This window comes from Artemia sp. Qi Xiang Cuo, chromosome 18 (genome assembly GCF_049724085.1).
Source record: "Artemia sp. Qi Xiang Cuo chromosome 18, ASM4972408v1, whole genome shotgun sequence".
NCBI classification, from domain to species: Eukaryota; Metazoa; Arthropoda; class Branchiopoda; order Anostraca; family Artemiidae; genus Artemia; species Artemia sp. Qi Xiang Cuo.
This window is the reverse complement of record NC_142811.1, coordinates 40,465,042-40,483,699: the sequence shown is the minus strand read 5'-3', so window position 1 is coordinate 40,483,699 and position 18,658 is coordinate 40,465,042. Positions and strand designations below refer to the sequence as shown.

General features: G+C 35.2%; 1 protein-coding gene across 3 annotated transcripts in view; it reads right to left on the bottom strand.

Annotated features, from left to right (window-relative positions):
- LOC148941496 (uncharacterized) overlaps nucleotides 1-18,414 on the bottom strand; it is an 82,790-nt gene extending 64,376 nt beyond the window's left edge. For all 3 annotated transcript variants that reach the window (XM_089104375.1, XM_089104373.1, XM_089104374.1), the window contains exons 1-2: nucleotides 17,399-18,414; nucleotides 5,107-5,252 (exon numbers count right to left, since the gene is read on the bottom strand). In XM_089104375.1, coding sequence (XP_088960501.1) covers nucleotides 5,107-5,252; nucleotides 17,399-18,134 — 882 coding nt within the window. In that variant the 5' untranslated portion in view covers nucleotides 18,135-18,414. The remainder of the gene's footprint in view (nucleotides 1-5,106; nucleotides 5,253-17,398) is intronic.
- Nucleotides 18,415-18,658: the final 244 nt, after the last annotated feature.

The following is an 18,658-nucleotide window of genomic DNA, read 5'->3' as shown; positions in this document are numbered from 1 at the left end:
TCACGTGTTTCAGGGCCCTTCCATAGCTGAGTTCAAGTTTGTACCAGGGTTGCCAACTTGCAAACTTTTCGTAAGAAATGCACTCTTTTTTTTCATTGCAATCTTTCACACCACGGACCGGATTTGCACTCTTTTTGCCCATTATTTGCTCCTTCGACTCTTTTATCAAATGATGATATAAAAAGTATTAAGCGAAATAAAAAACAATACTTGACTTGACTACAATGAAGTCAGCTATAGTTTACGACTAGTTACTCAGACCTCTTATATTCCTTCCAAAACATTTGGATAAAGTGGAAACAAAACTTAAACTAAACATTTGATGCAGTAAACTATAGTTCAGTTAAAGATCCAAGCAATCAAGATAGACATCTGCAAACTTCCTGCAGAGGATTACCTTTTAAGCTAAAAAAAAACAATGATAATCATTATTTTAACCCATTATTTAGAGGTTGATTTAAGTAGAGAGTCCTCCTAGGTTTATTTCAAATATTTTTGAAAAATTTAAAGGTAATATGTTTATTGATTGAAGGATAACTGATAACTATGTGTAAATGCCATAAGAGGGGACAATAGTGAAAAAGGTTGCGCGGGCGGCGGCACCCGCGCGCGCCCAAATATTTTAACTTGCACTCTTGTTTAACAACTTGCACTCTTTTTTGGCCCTGATTTGGAATATTTTTTAGTGTCGGCAGTTGGCAACCCTGGTTTGTATTCATTCCGTTAACTGCGTGATTTGTGAAACTGCAATAAATGAGGTTGTGTTTTCGTTGTTTGTCACGAAATAGCTCCATAGTAACTGAAACTCTAAAAAACAGAATTTTGATATCAATAGACAACTCAAAAGAATTAAACCTTATATGCTGATTCCAAATATATAATATTCACTAACTTCAGTGTTACCCATTAAAAGCTACGAGCCTGAGAATATCTGCCTAATTTTTGGAAAACGGGAGAGATACTCCTAAAAAGTTAAGGAATCTTAATGAAAATTGTACCATCAGATTCAACGCGTTAGACAGCCCTACTATAGAGGTTTCAAGCTGCCATTTTCAAAAATGTAGAATTTTGTATTTTTTTGCCAAAAGGATGATCACGGATGCGTGTTTATTTGTTAGTTTTTCCCAGGGGTGATCGTTTCGAACTGATGGTCCTAGAAAAGCGGGAGAGGTCTCATTCAAACAGTAATTAAAATTCGACTGCCCTTTTTGAGTGACCAAAATGATTGGCCGTCATTTTGGGACTTTAAAAACCATCCAAAAGGCCGTAACAAACATGCTGGAGACCATAACGGCTGAGGACTTCCAGCGCTGCTACGAACATTGGGATAAACGTCTCCATCGGAATGTAGCTGCCCAAGGGAACTACTTTGAAGGGTTAACATTGATGTTAGAATTTAATAAACAAAATTGTTAAGAAACAAATCAGTCTCATTACTTTTCTACCGCACCTCGTATGTGAACTATGCTCATTCATAAGTCAATTATAACATTTAACGGGGATGTAACTACAAACCAAAACAAGTTCATAGTTGTTCATACGTAGACTTAGGCAGTGGCGTAGCTAGGGGAAGGCAAGGAGGATAGCTGTCCCTGGTGCCACCCTCTGAGGGGTGCCAAAATGAGTTTTTTTACTTCTATTGTGGTAGTGATAGTGGTTGAAGGGGGGGGGGGCAAAAACCGGAACCGTCCCCCGACACTGAGAACACTAGCTAGGCTTCTGCGCTTAGAAGGCAACTACTGGTTTCCATACTCTCAAACTAACCAATTATTAATTTTGCTTTGATATCAAGAAGAGTCTTTGCTAATATTTTGGTTATTTAGAAGGTTACATATATTTGCAATTTTGTTTTCAAATTGCTATAGGCTACTTACAAGAACAACAGCTGGTTCTTGTAATATTCTGCAAACTGTTCAGCTAAGTATCCACACATTTGACTGAAATTCTTTTGTTGTAAGATTCTCCAAAACTCACATCATTTTCAAGAAACATAACTAAAGTTAGTACTATTGAGAAACGGCAATAGCAGAATAATCTGTTGCTAAAGTTCTATATTTAGAATAGCTCATCCGACTTCGGCAAGACTGTTCCCAAAACTAATTAGCTTCCTTACTTTCTTACTTGCAACCATAATCTAAACTATACGAACATTAGAGGAGCAATAATTCCTATATAAATCTTCGTCTTCTTCTTCAATAATGGAGGCAGTCATGAACAAGTCAATTAAGTTTTTTACAGCTTAGCAGACAAAAATTTACTAGAGGGAAAAGTCTAATTTCCTTTCACAGGACTGAATGAGCTATGGTTGATGATCTTTCATCGATCAGGCTATCCTGAAGCGGCGAACGGGAGGCCACTTAGACAATTGCCCCTCCTCCACAATACAATAAATTTTCTTCTGTAATGTGTATTACCATTCATGGCCTCCTTTTTACGAAGAAACAATTTGACAGAAGGGAAATATAAATTTGTAAAAAGATGGAGTATATATTTATTTTAGTTGACACTCCCAATAAGGGCAAAACAACTCGGTTCTAATTGTTAATAATTCGAGAATCCTGGTTCTGGTGGAGATCAACAAATTTATACAATTTGGTTAGCTATGAACACAGTTTATATAATTAGCAGTAAGTTTACCGCAGATGATTTCTGGCTCTTCATTCTCGGTGCGAACAAAAAGCTCCTCCCACTTATTTGCGCACTTATTGTCCACTTATTGGTGAGCCGGCCAAGTGGTTTTGTCAGTACTTGTTCCGTAGGTGATTATACTTTGTCTACCCGTGAAAAGATCTAATGCCGCTTATGTTTATACGTTCTCTGGAGCACTCGCACCTCGGTCCGGGTTTTTATAATGGGTGAGATAGGGAAAGATCATACTGCTAATTATATAAACTGTGGCTATGAAACAGTAAGATAGTTACAAAGCTAAAGCAGTCTTGAAGCCTGGTTTCGAGAAAGGTGTTTTTTCTATTACTTACAGGCTGCAGTAAGCTTGGCCAAGGAATAAAGGGCTAATGTTGGCCCAGGATATGGTAACTTTTAGCAAATTTATGTCCTAATTTCCTGTTGAGCTTCCACGTAAAACTTTCCCTTTAAATTGATTGAATCGATCTGAATTCATTTGTTTTTTTTATAAATCTTTTATTGTTATATTTGCAATTATTGACGGATATCATATCAATCAAATGAAATATTATTATGTTACTCTGGGATAATATCATATCGTACAAATTACTTTAATGTATTTAACATGCTTTTGTTTCAGCTTTTTTGATCAGTTATTTATGTTATTTAACTATTTTTATTAACTTTTTGCAAATATATTTAACTTTTTCTCCTTGGCTGTGTTTAGTAGCCCACCTTCGCAAGCTTTCCCTTTCATCGTTACTAAGAAAGGGTCGTCCAATTTTAGTTTTGTGTTTTTATTTTAAGGTTTGGTTTTTATATTTTTAACACTTTTATTCTGCACTGAGGACGGTCAAGCGGATGTCTTGACCAAAATATTTGCATAATTTTTCAATTTTTTCCCTGGCTGTTGTTTGTCCTCGTTTTCTTCCTTTCTCCGTGATTTTATGTTTTATCCTGATTAGCCAGTGTGGTCTCAGAAATTATTTACTTCGCAAGCGACCCTTTCGCTGTGTTGTTGATAGTCAATCCATTCAATATTTTTGTGGAATAAAGTTCTTCAATACAATACCCCAATCCAGCAAACCTTTTTCGTGAAGTTTTTTAGTAACTATAATATAACTGAAATTTAAAATCTAGATGATCTAAGTACTACAAGTATCGATTAAGAAATAGTAGAAATCAGGAAATTAAGAAATCAGTATCGATGGGTTATTGTCAGTTTTAGAAAGTGTGGGCCATATATGAATTCCACATATTACTTATTTTATGGACTAAAGCTCTGAACACCGATACACCGATTTAATTTCAAAGAACTTTTCAAATCGAAGATATAAGTAACTTGGGAGAACAGACCCTATAGAATTTATTAAGTCAGCTTTCATAACTAGGATTCCCAGTACTCACTTTTTGCTATAATCTTTATTAAAAGTAAAGAAAATGCTACTTTCATAGGAGAGCAACTTCTAACTTCGATTAGGTTTGTCAAATTGTAGCGATATAGAACCAAATTACAAACAGTTCCTGAGCGACAAAACTAGCCAACAGCTTATGAGAGCAAAAAATTACAAGATTTGTGACAACAAAACAGAATTCCAATGACAACAATAATAATCAAGATACTTGTACGTATGTGTAAAACTAAAAGTTTGCATGTTTTGCACGCCTAGACACTGCGCGAACATGTATGTGTTAGTGTATACTATTTATATCACACAGATTAAGTTTTTTTCTAGTAACTTTTACAAATCGTTTACAAAGTTTATATGAGATTTCTAAGTATGAATCGTAAAATAGTCTTGGAAAGAATTAGGTTTAAAATTTCTCTTCCGGTACAAACATATCACTTCGCTGAATTTGTTGGAATAAAATTATAACGTCTGGTTAATCAAGTAACGGGAATTACAATCGCAATCTAAAATTTGAAAACAGCGTCTGCAACGTCACAGATCGCACAGAGTCTCTAGAACTGACCTGTATCTCAAAGTTTGGAAACCTCTCTCGATCGGGGCCTATCAAGAACCTACAAATTTAATCCTCTGATGCACACTAGAAGCGCAAAAAGAGGCATAAAAGTAATTGTTTGGAGATTCAAGACAAAAGGTCCGAGACCTAAAGTCACGTGGACGTACGATAGGACGTACGATTTTAAAATATATGTCTGGAATAAAGGACCCACTTTATGTAATAAAGATTAAGTGTGAGCTATTAGTTCAAAAGGCTCGAAATTACCTTGAATATAGAAATTTATTCCCGTTTTTTATTTTTTAATATAATCGATGTTAACCGATTGACGTAGAGGGTTGTATTGATCGGTAGTTCTGCTCTTGTTAATTGCAAGTTGTGTCTTTATATTTTATATTTATTGAATATACTCCTCATAGTGTATCCTGAGGGAAAATAAAAGTATTATTATTATTATTATTATTATATAAAGTACACAATTCTTTGTTAATTACACAAATAAACAGTATCACTTACTTCTTTAATATGTAGGTACATGTCTCGAGATAGAATTAGTCCTGGATTCGATTCCCATCTATTGGCCATTTCAAGTGCTTCATTTTCTTTCTCTTGATTTGTTTTTGACTGATCCAGAAGGGTCACTTCATAAAATTCTTGAATATCTATAATGAGAGATTTTATTGAAACTGCTAAAACATGACATAACCGATATTTTGAGTTTCTTCAAAAATAGGAGCTAGCTTTAAGAAGAGGTTTGCAGGTGGTTCAAAGTAAAATTTCACCCACAAAGACTAGATTCGATCCGGAAGAGAGTTCCAGGGATGAGATGGTTTTGCCAAAAAAAAAAATTCCATGTTTTGTCTTTATAGAATTTGCTAGCTGGGAATTTGTCGCGTGGCTGGAGGTACATCTATACTCCTTAAAGTCTTGCAAAATTTATAAGAAAAGACTGATTCTATAAGCTTATAATTATTTAAGTGAACCAACAATCGACGATTTTCATTTTTCCGGGATAATCTTTCAAGAATTTTAAGACGAATTTTGAAAATTATACAATCAAACGATTATACAATCAATTCGTGGTAACGAACTACAAGTAAGGAGGGACCCGGCTCAATGGTAACCGAAACTCTAGAAAACGGGTTTATGATACCAATAGATACATCAAAAGAATCAGAATTCAATAATGAATTCAAATATATAACTTTCATCAAGTTTAGTTCTACCCATCAAAAGTTACAAGCCTGAGAAAATTTGGCTGATTTTCGAAAAAAGGGGGAAAGATTCCCTGAAAGTTATAGAACCTTAATGAAAATCACACCATCATATTCAGCGTATCAGAGAACCTTACTGTAGAGGTTTCAAGATCATATCTACAAAAATGTGGACTTTTGTATTTTTTTTTTCCAGAAGAAAGATCAGGGATGCGTGTTTATTTGTTTTTTTTTTTCCCAGGGGTGATCGTATCGACACAATGGTCCTAGAATAGCGTGGGAGGACTCATTGGAACGGATATTAAAAGTTCTAGTGCCCTTTTTAAGTGAACAAAAAATGGAGGGCAACTAGGCCCCCTCCTACGCTCATTTTTTCCCAAAGTCACCTGATCAAAATTTTGAGATAGCCATTTTGTTCAGCATAATTGAAAATTTGATAACTATGTCCTTTAGGATGACTTAATCCGCCAAACTCCCCGGGGGGAGGGCTGAAAGTTATGAACTTTACCCAATGTTAACATATAGTATTGGTTATTAGGAAGTATACAGACGTTTTCAGGGGGGATTTTTTCTGGTAGTAGGGGGTGGGTGGGTCGGGGGTTATGTGGGAAGATCTTTCCATGAAGGAAGTTTCCATGGGGAAAGGTACATTGCTTTGAAGGGGCGCCAGATTTCTCAGCATTATTTAAAAAAAGATCAGAAATTAAATATAAAAAAACAAGTTTTCCAACTGAAAATAAGGAGTAACATCAAAACTTAAAACGAACAGAAAATATTACGTGTATGATTGGGTTCACCCCCTAGTCAATACCTCGCTCTTTAAGCCAAAGATTTTTTAGTACTTCCATAAGAGCTATTTATTCTAAATAACGGCCTTTGTGATTGAAGGGTCATTTTTAAAGAAATGGAACAAAATTCGAACTTAAGCTTAAAGAGCGAGGTATTGACTAGGGGGCGAGCCCCCTATTATGCGTATTAAAAATATATCAATCAATCAATCAATTTATTCAATCAATAAACTTAACAAAATACACTTCAATATAAACTCCCCCGTAAGGCTCTATGGCCAGGAAAAAAACAGGGGAGACACAAAAACGAATGAAACAAATACAGAAAACACAAAAACATTTTCAGCATCATACATTCACACCTTTAAGAGACTCAACACAAGAAAAAAAATAAATAAACAAGAAAAAAAAAATAAATAAATAAGAAAAAAAATCATAAAATACAATGATCCACATAAAAAAAGAAGAGAGAGAAAAAGAAATCAAAAAATCAAAAACTAAACAGGAGACTACCAAGCGATCAATTTATTCCGCGTGGACTACCCTATGATCAATCAATCAATCAATTTAATCAACCAATAAATTACGACAAAAACACTTCAATATAGAACCCCCCGTAAGGTTCTATGGCCAGGAAAAAAAAAACAGGGGAAAAACAGAAATAGCATAAAAAAAAAAAAAAAAAAAGTAATTTCAACATAATGCATTTCAAAGACTCAACACACACGCACACAAAACAAAACAAAAAAGAGAAAAAAGCAATAATTAAAAGACCAAAACAAAAAGCGATTTTTATGAAACACCCCCCCCACCCCCAAACAAAAAAAAAGATGTAGGACAATCCTATAAATTAAACAAAATTCCAAAAATATAATTGAAACCAAGCCACAAAAAATATTAGAAAAACTCAGTACCCCTCACCACAAACGTTTCCAACCCAGGCTAGTCACCCCCTCCCCCCCCCCCCCAAAAAAATTAAATTTTTAAAAAATATTAAATTTAAACATGAAAAATCAAGACATTAAAATTTTTTTTTTATTCTTTTGAAACTACCATACGAGTAACTTTCTTGAGCTGGCAGGTAGCCTATTCCAAACGATTAATTAAAAAAAAACTTTCCGAAAAATAAGTTTTTCAAAGAAAATTAAAGACTATTTTAAACTTAAGATAAGGAGATACAAATACACTTTAAAATAAAAACTCAAAACGAACAGGAATTACTATCAAAGAATGAATGAACCCCAAAACGAACAGAAATTAAATAAACAATCATAGCAAACAACATACAAAAAGTACTAATATAAAAGAATAAACAGATCTTAAAGTGATTAATGCTTAGATTGAATATGAAAATCAAGGTCAAAACAAAAACGAATATTTTGCTATTAAAGTATTAATGAAACTTAAAACGAACAGAAATTAAATAAACAATCAATGCGAACAAACATATAATATACATTAATATAAGTGAACAAATAAATCTTAAAACGAGTGAAACTTAAATTGTATATGCAAATCAAGTTAGAATCGAATAAAAATAACAACAAACAAGAGTTTGGGTATTGTCTCACTGCGGAAGCCTATAACCTACTGCATCATTGGCGCTTTACTGAAAAAAAATCTTTGGTATGTTTTCACGTTTGCAACTTTAAGAAATCAAAAATTAATTAAGATTTTAGGGAATAAATATCAGCATATTTATATTAAATTTATAATGCACATTTCTTTTCAGTAAGCTCATTTGAATTTCTTTTCAGTAAAGAACAAATTATATTCTAGTTTTTAGAAAGCATAGGGGTCTTGAACCCTACTCACATTAATTTATGCTCGTTTTGAGCTTGACTCTAATATTTATTTTAATTTTTGTTCGTTTTGGGTTTCATTTATTTATTGATACTGATTTGGGGTAGTACACGACATTCTGTCATACCACGACAGAATGGGGCTGCTACGAGAATTAGCCTACCCCCACCCCCTAAATTGACCATGCAGATTCAAAAATACCAATGGCACTTGCTTGCGAGTGGTGGAACACTCCGAAACTTGACATTTTATTATATTTTGAAGTTTCATGCAAGAAAATGCATGTTCCACAAAGTTTAAGGTGCAGTTTTCCGCTCAAATAGAAATGCCTAGAAGCCATAAAATCTTTTCATAACAAACTAACACGATTAGTTAGAAAAAATGGCAGAGTTAAAAAAAATGGCAAAACTATCTGAGTCTTGAACAGTCTTGGAAAATATAAACAAAATCAAATTGAATATTAGATATATAATGATATTAATTGTTGAAAGATCCATTAGTTCAAGATTTTTTTTTTCACTGTAATTTTTATTTTCATTTTCAATGCTGTAAGAACTGGAAAATAATAAATTTGTAATATACGAGTAATTCGTTTTCAGTGACGCCCCAATGACACAGAAGGCTTTAGGTTTTTACAGTTAAAGAAGGGGGCAGTATCCAAATTTTGCTGGTAGTGAAACTATATTTGTCTTGACCAACCTTGAAAAGAACTAATAAATTAAAATGAATATTTGATGCATAATGCTATTAATTGCTAAAAGCTCATCAGTTCAAAATTTTACTGTAATTTTAATATTTATTTTCAATATTAAGTACAAAAGAAAACATTTGTAATATAATTCGGGATTTTAAGAATCCCTAAGGTAATATAATTCGAGATTGTAATGTAATATAATATAATTCCTAAATTAATAGCAAAATATTTGTTTTCGTTTTAAGCTTAATTTTCATATTCAAACTAAGCATTACTCGCTTTAAGATTTATTTATTCATTTATATTATTACTTGTTGTATGTTTTTTGCTATGATTGTTTATTTTATTTATGTTAGTTTTGGGTTTCATTTATTCTTTAATAGTAATTTCTGGTCGTTTTAAGTTTGAATTTTAACAGGTTTTTGTATCTCCTGAGCTTAAGTTTAAAATGGCCTTTACTTTTCTTTGAAAAACTTATTTTTCGAAAGTTTTTTGATAATTAATTTTTGTTCGTTTTTGATTGCAAAAAGTTTCAAGTTTTTATGGCATGGGGGGTGCTTACTGTCCGATTATTCTTGACTTTAAAAAACGGATCTAGAACTTTCAATTTAAATGAATGAGGCCTTTTTCAAAGTCTATACGATTACCTCTTTGATAAAAACCTTATATATGATCAATATACAGCTTGCATAACTTGAGGACAGTGATTGACAACAAGGAATGGATTGGAAAATAGCTCCAATAAGGGGATTTAGACGATTTCATTTGCTGACACAAACGGATCACAGCTCTTTTGAATTGACCTTAATAGGAATTAGTGTGTCAAAACCCTTTTGCATCTATCACAGAGTATGTATTTCAAACTTATAATTGGATAATTATAATAGATTTCCTATGTGTTATTCCCATACAAAACCCTTTCCCATAAGTTATAAACCCCCCTTAATAAGTTATGCCCCAGGACATAACTTACAACGCCTACCCCTGGATCCTGGTGGGCTGTGTCGACACTGGAGTTTTTTGTTATCAGAAATTTTAACTATTTTAACAAATTGTCTATCTCAAAATTTTTATTTGATGCATATAGGGCGTGGAGGAGGGAGAAGGGCTAGTTGCCCTTCAATCTCTTTTTACTCTTAAAAAGTAAACAAGAACTTTCAATTTTCAATCAAATGAGCCCCCTTTAAAGTTTATACGAGCATCCCTTCCATAAGAAATAATATGAAGGATTCGGAGAATTCTTAAATTACAACCCTTGCCCTGAGGGCTTTGGGGGAGTTGTAATCGTCTAAGACCTAATTTCCAGAACTTAAAACTACGTTTAATAAAATGGCTCTCTTAAAATTTTGATTGGATGTGTTTGGGGAAAAGGTGGGTGTGAGAGGGGAGTTAGTTGCCCTGAAATCACTTTCGACTATTACAAAGGGCAATCGAATGATCGGAATTTCCAACCGAATGATCCTTTTTTGATTGTTTTTACGACACCGCCTTCTATAAAAACCTTATATGCCCCCAGGGCATAGCTTAAAACCCTTGCCCTGAGGGTTGTGGGGGATTGTCCTCCTCAAAAACATATTTTCTATCTGAAAATCAACTAGACTGAACAAAATGGCTATCTCAAAATTTTGATTGAATGTGTTTGGGGGAATAATGGGCGGGGGGGGGGGGCTAGTTGCCCTCCAATCACTTCCGACTATTAAAAAGAGCACTAGCCCTTTGAATTTCCAATTGAATGAGCCTGTTTTGAAGTTTCTACGACAAAACCTTCTATAAAAACCTTATATGCCCCCAAGGAATAACTTAAAACGCTTGCCCTGAGGGTTGTGGGGGAGAGTCCTCCTCAAAAACATATTTTCTATCTGTAAATCAACTACACTGAACAAAATGGCTATCTCAAAAGTTTGATTGGATGTGTTTGGGGAAATGATGGGCGTAGTGAGGGGGGGGGGCTAGTTGCCCTCCAATCACTTTCAACTATTAAAAAGGGCATTAGCCCTTTAATTTCCAATCGAATGAGCCTTTTTGAAGTTTCTACGACAACACCTTCTATAAAAACCTTATATGCCTCCAGGGCATAACTTAAAACCCTTGCCCTGAGGGTTGTGGGGGAGTGTCCTCCTCAAAACTATATTTTCAATCTGGAAATCAATTACACTGAACAAAAATGGCTATCTCAAAATTTTGATTGGATGTGCTTGGGGGAATGATGGGCATAGGGGGGGGGGGGCGCAAGTTGCCTACCAAACCCTTTTGACTATTAAAAAGGGCCCAAGCCATTTGAATTTTCAAATCAATGAGCCTGTTTTTGAAGTTTATAAGACAACCCCTTCAATAAAAACCTTATATGCCCCAAGGGCATAACTTAAAACCCTTGCCCTAAGGGTTGTGGGGGAGTGACCTCCTCAAAAACGTATATTATATCTCTAAATCAACTACGCTGAACAAAATGGCTATCTCACAATTTTGATGGGATGTCTTTGGGGAAATGATGGGTGTGGGGGGGGGGGCTAGTTGCACTCCAATCAATATTGACTATTAGAAAGGGGACTATCCCTTTGAATTTCCAATCGAATGAGCCTTTTTTGAAGTTTCTACGACAACGCCTTCTATAAAAACCTTATAAGCCCCCAGGGCATATCTTGAAACCCTTGCCCTGGAGGTTCTGGGGGAGTGTCCTCAAAAACATATTTTCTATCCGGAAATCAACTACGCTGAACAAAATGGCTATCTCAAAATTTTGATTGGATGTGTTTTTGGAAATGATGGGCATGGGGGGGGGGGGCTAGTTGCCCTCCAATCACTTTCGACTATTAAAAATGGCACTACCCCTTTATTTTCCAATCGAATGAGCCTGCTTTGAAGTTTCTACGACAACGCGTTCTATAAAAACCTTGTATGCCCCCAGGGCATAACTTAAAACCGCTGCCCAGAGGGTTGTGGGGGAGTGTCCTCCTCAAAAATATATTTTCTATCTGGAAATCAACTACGCTGAACAAAATGGCTATCTGAAAATTTTGATTGGATGTGTTTGGGAGAATGAAGGGCGTGGGGGGGGGCTAGTTGCCCTCCAATCACTTTCGACTATTAAAAAGGGAACTAACCCTTTCATTTCCAATCGAATGAGCCTGTTTTGAAGTTTCTCCGACAATGCCTTCTATAAAAACCTTATATGCCCCCAGGGCAAAACTTTAAACCCTTGCCCTGAGGTTTGCGGGGGGACTTTTTAAAATTTAACCCCCCCCCCCCCCTTGGGTGGGGGGGGGAGGGGGGCTAGTTACAGTCCATTCCCTTTCGACTATTAAAAAGGGCACTAGCTCCTTAATTTCCAATCAAATGAGCCAGTTTTCAAGTTTCTACGACAACACCTTCTATATGAACTTATCTAACCCAAATGCAACATAAAACTCGTTCCCTGATGGAAGTGGGTGGTTATACTACTCACAAATACATTTTCTGTTTGGAAATCAACTACGCTGAAGAAAATATCTATCTAAAAATTTTGATAGGATGTTTTTGGCGAAATGATGGGCGTGGGACGACTAGCTGCCCTTCAACCATTTTCGACTATGAAAAAGGGCACTAGAACTCTCGATTTCCAATCAAACGAGCCCCCTTTGAAGCTTCTACGACGACCCCTTCCATATGAAGTGCCTCTGGGAAAAAAAATCAATAATAAAACATTGAAGACGTATGACCTTTACTATAGGCAACGCTACAGCGTTGCCTCTGATATGACAAGCAGTTACTGGATTAAATCAGACCTCACCGATGGAGTAAATAAAATATTAATATTCCTTGAATTACGAAGATGATGCGAAGACCTATCAGTGACGAAAGAAAGAGTAATTTGAAGGACAGCCACATCACCAACTACAAGGCTTGGAGGGATAGAAGGAGCCTGAGAAGAAAGTTTGAGGACGGAATTGATCACTTGCAAGGTTTTTCGAATATCTTTCCCACAATCCGAGAATTTTTTGGAATAATAAAGGCATTTAGCCTTCCGGCATAAAGAATTGAAAACATTCCTGCAGAGCTTGAATTGCTGAAGACGTGCAGCATTCAAAGATGGCTTTGCTGACTTAAAAGCTTTCCAACGATTATTTTTTCTTCTCAAACTCTTTAGAAGACCAGGGGTCACCCATTGGTTAAGAGGAATAGATCTTTTTGACCTAGAAGTAGAGGGAGACAGAGCATATACGTCAAAAATAGACTCCTTTACTGACTCATAAAAGGAATCAAACTTTGAACAAAAATCATTATCCTCATTCAAAATATTCCATGTCTTCTCAGCTAAATGAGATCTAAGGCGGATCAATTCATTCAAACTAAACCTAAAAGAAGCTGAAGCAGATGCTAGAGTGTCCCTACTCAATGTTTTTTCAAAGATAAAACTGGAAAATACAGGAAAATGGTCTGAAATATCACTCACTACAACAGAATTCCGAACCAAATTAAGAGACGAAAAAAGTTATTAATCAAAGACGTTGACGTATCAATTACACGTGTCGGAATACAGGTTGTTGGTAGAACCCCAGCAGTGAGCATATCTGAGAGAAAATCCACCGTAGTAGAGGAAGCCATGTCAATTAGATTTAATTTAAAGTTTCCCATTATTACAAGTTCATATGGACGTCTGCCTATTAAATCCAAGACCTCATCAAGCACCTGAAGAAAAGAAGGGACTGATCCACTGCGAGATCTATAAACATACCAATTATCAAAACCTTATTTTTTAATTTAACTTCAATAAACTGGGATTCAAAAACCCCTTCATCATTTCTTGAGAGATCTCTTCGAACTGTATACGGAAAAATGTCATAAATATGTAGTAATAGTCCCCCCTTTGCCATCCCACTGCGATTTAGTCGCTCCCTTTTGCAACTGGCTATATTTAAAAGCATTCCATTACTGGAATTAAGAAAAGTCTCACATAATCCGATAACGTCGGGTCGCTCATCAGAAACTATCTACCTCAGCTGATCAATCGATGAACATAAAGCCTGAGCATTAAGTTAAAGGACCGAAAAATGATCATCTCGTCTAGTAGCCCTCTTCAAATCAGAAAGATAATTACTATTAATTGATTGGGAAATATTTAGGGAATTTCTTTTAAATTGACCAATAGAATTATTAATAATGCTCAAAACATCTAAGGGGTTTCTTAGTAATTGAAGTAAACGCAGATCAAGGGAGTAAAAATCCCCAGAGCCTGAGTTAGAAAAATTCATATACGGAGACTTACGGAGACTATGCATCAAACCTGCACTGCGACACACAGAATAAAATAAATTAAAAAATAACTAAGAGGCTATAAATAAAAACAACAAATAAAAATAAATAAATAAATAAAATTACAACAATCATACCAATACTGCAAGATACTAAACATACCTAAAAAAAACGAAAACGCACACACAAAAAACAGCTTATTTAAAAAAAAAAACAAAGAAAAAAAATAAACAAACAAATCATAACTTCTAATACTAAATACAATCAGCAATAGACCCTATTTTCTTTATTGCTGACCCTACACTAGGCTTTGCCAATATCTGACCCTGATCTGACCACGCATTACGCGGACCATAAATGTCTTTAGCCGCATTCAAAATGTCCCGGCGACGCTTTGTTAGAGACTCCAATATAAAATACCAGTAGATGCAAGTCTAGCTTTTGCTTTAAACAGTTTTCGGGCAACATCTTTGCTTGAAAATTTAACAATGATCGGAGAAACTCTAGTAGAACTTTCTTCAGCTTAGAAGTTCGTTACATAAGTTAATTCGCAAGTTACGTGTATTTATTATTAATAAAAACGTTCGTAAATAAAATTAAACAAGTTTCGAGAAAGCCATTTAACCAAATAAAAGTAAAATTAATATGCAAATTTTGTTTTAATTATTCACGCACGGTGAGCCAAAATCAAAACCTACATTAATTCAAAAACGTTCAAAAATAAAATAAAAAAAAAACAAGTTTTTTTTAACTGAAAGTAAGGAGCGACATTAAAACTTAAAACGAACAGAAATTATTCCGTATATGAAAGGGGCTGTCCCCTTCTCAACGCCTCGCTCTTTACGCTAAAGTTTGACTTTCTCACAACTCATTTTTTTTTTAACAATAAAAAACTTTAGCGTAAAGAGCGAGGCGTTGAGAAGGGGACAGCCCCTTTCATATACGGAATAATTTCTGTTTGTTTTAAGTTTTAACGTCGTTCCTTACTTTCAGTTAAAAAAAACTTTTTTTTTATTTAATTTCAACTAAGGATTGGCACATTCGTTTGTTTTTCAGCAAAACGGCAGGCATGGAAACAGACGACCTAGTTATTGTTTTCTGTTCTGCTTCTCAGATTACAAACAACAGATGTTCTTCTTTCCTTAAATTCTTTAGTATTCAAGATAGAAAAAACAAGATTAACAAATTTTTTTAGCCTTACGGGGGAGTTTATATTGAAGTGTATTTTGTTGATTTTATTGATTGAATAAATTGATTGATTGATTGATTGAAAAAAAAGCAATTGTCTCTATCATTAATAGGCGGCGAAGTACTCCACAAGTTCTCAAATAGGTTTATTTATAGTAAAGCATAAAAGAATTTGATTTTTGAACTAAAAGGAATAATTTTAGATAAAATGTATAGTCCTCGAAAGCAAGACGAAGAAAAAGAACAAAAAAAACAGACCAGGTAGGTGCTTACGCAAATTGTGAGCACATTAAACATAAAGGACAAATCATGGTCTAAAAAACTCCAAAACAGACCAGATATCTGCTTGAGCGGCCCAAAATCGACTTTACAGCTTTCAGCAGGGGAAAAAAGCCCCTCTGTTGGTTTTACAAAATGACTTCCCTTCATGAATTAAAATTAAATGTATCTTAATGCAAATAATTCCTAACAGAAAAATAATTCCTATTCATGGAGGGGCATGTATAATGAATAGAAAAAAGAGAACCTAATACTAATAGCCTTAGAACAACCGGCCCAAAACTGAATCAAATTCAAACAAATTGTCGGTTTGGGATTGCTCCAGAAGAAAGGGCTGGGTAGGCGGAACATAGGCCCTATTTCAAGCTATAGAAAAAAAATTTGTTTTATCAAAATGGGCGATGAGGGTCCTAAACAAAAGATATCCTTATAAAGTTATATGCCACGAGTGTGATCTTATTTCCGTTTATCCAACATGATAAAGTGTGAATCTTTAGCCCATTTTTCCACTTATCGTACTTCTCAAAAATTTTCCAGAGAAAGGGTTTCTTGGATCACCAGCTTCAGACCTAAAAAGTCATAACCAGGATGTGTTTTTGGAAGAATAGTTTTCAAGGTGTAGACTACACCCTGATTATACTACGTAGGCCTTATGCATAGCCCTTTTGTAACTACGCGCTAACCCAAGGTATGATTTAGACGATCATTCTGGAATATGGCAACTAGGAGGGAATAATAAAGTTTATCCCTATAGTGTGAATGGTTCTAGGCGTTTACCCCCCCCCCGTAAAATACACCCGCGGAAAATACCCCCCCCCCCGTAAAATACACCCGCGGAAAATACCCCCCCCCCCTGGAAAATATGACTTCCGAAATTTGAGAATTTTATTTGAGTTTAATTTTTTTTTATTTCCGTAAGGGGGAGGATTTTTGGTATATGTGTATTACGGGCCACTCACTCAAGTTAACGCTGTGTAAAGTTTGAAAACACCAGTTTTTTCGTTAGTTTCTTCGTTACTTTAGAAATAAATTTGGGCTATAGATTGCACATTATGGGGGAGGGGGTAAAGTATAGGGGATCTGCATGCAAAATGTGTTTGGTACAATTATTCTGCATATTAGATAGATAGATAGAGAAGTGTATTTTAAAGCCAAATATACGACTATGCACATAGTAAAATAACATAAATGAAAGGCACAAATAACATAAACTTTGATCAGCGATCATCATAACACACTTAAATGAAACACTACATTAATCTAATAATAGTACTTAATACTTGGCAAAGCAGTCATTAAAAAAAAAACAGTTGACACTTGGAAAAAACACTTGACTGAAACGTTACGTTTACTTTAAATAAAATTCTGAATAAAACCAAAATAAAATTCTCAAATTTGGAAAGCCTTATTTTACACGGGGGTGTATATTCAGGGGGGGGGGGGGTATTTTCCGCGGGGGATATTTTACGGGGAGAATTTTCCAGGGGGTAATCACCGGGGGGTAAACGCCGGCCACCAGTGTGACTTATGCTATTAAAAATGTCAGCTTTTTAGTGTCTTGATTTTATATTGACTAATTGTTTACAAGTGAAATATAAACTTTCGACACATACCTTTAAAACCATGTTGCACAGAACCATTCATAGACACATAATTATCCAAGTTCCCATTTGAGGAAGCTCTATTTTTCACGCCCGCAAAATTATGAAGTTTTCCGTTGAAATAGACTCCATTTCTTCTATCCAAGCAATTATCATCACAAGACTCTGTATTAATACATTCATCAAAACAATCATAAGACGTATTTTGCCCATGGGGCGTCCACTGTCGAGGCCAAGACTCAGGGCACGTACAAAGACATCTACATTTATCTCTTTTATGAGGCAACTCACGGAAACATTCCCTCTCAAGAGAAAGTCCATTTTCACTTAAATGACCAGAAGGCCGGACAGAAGCAAGAGGTTGGCCATTATCCGGAATCATGGTCCTTCCATCATTTACACAAAAACTACGGATATCCCCGTTAGAAAAACTAGAAAGGTCAGTGATGCTTGTTGAGTATGAACTTCTTTTCTTCAAAGCAGGCATTAAATATTTGTGGTGTAGATCTGATTCACGTCTAAGAAAGGGGCCTGTAGAAAAGAATGAACTGGAATGTTCACTTTCCTTAGCGCGTATGTTACTCGGTTTATCCTCAAATCCGATTGGCGGGGGTAGAAGAACTTCAACTGACGAATTTTTATGGTAACTGCGAGAACACATAGGGCAATGTCTCTCACGCTGCTTTCGTTTTTCTTTCGCCATCTCAGCTCTCATTCGGACTGTCCAAGCTAAGCCAAATAAAGCCATCCGGCAGAATCATTCCACAAAAGAAAAATATTTTTCACTTCGTCGACAAACTGAATTCCCTTTGTATTTTTGAAGCAAACTGAAAATTTTCTGTGAAGACTTAGAAGTTCACGTAATGACTATTTTCAGTTTTATCGTTTTTCTTACTGCACTTCTATTTCTTCTCAGAAGAGTTCAAAAAAGATTCATATCATAACTAAATAGAACATTCTGCAGCTACCATATTGTGATAGAGCAAGCCTGAGCTCAAACAAGTGAGTTGAGCAATTATTGTGCATTTTGAGATAGGCAAATTAGTGCAGTCAAATTTCTTCCTACTTAAAAAAAGGTTAAACTCAAATTTGAAACTATAATCTAAAAACAGAAACATTAATTTCAAATCCTAAGTATCTTCCTTATCATTCCTCGGAAGCAAACGCATGATATGCCCCCCAAAAATCCTTCAGATCTCTTGTTCAAAATTAGATCCATCAGTTGTTTCTTTAAAGAAAATTTATCTACTGTAAAACTGGGAAAACGTGACT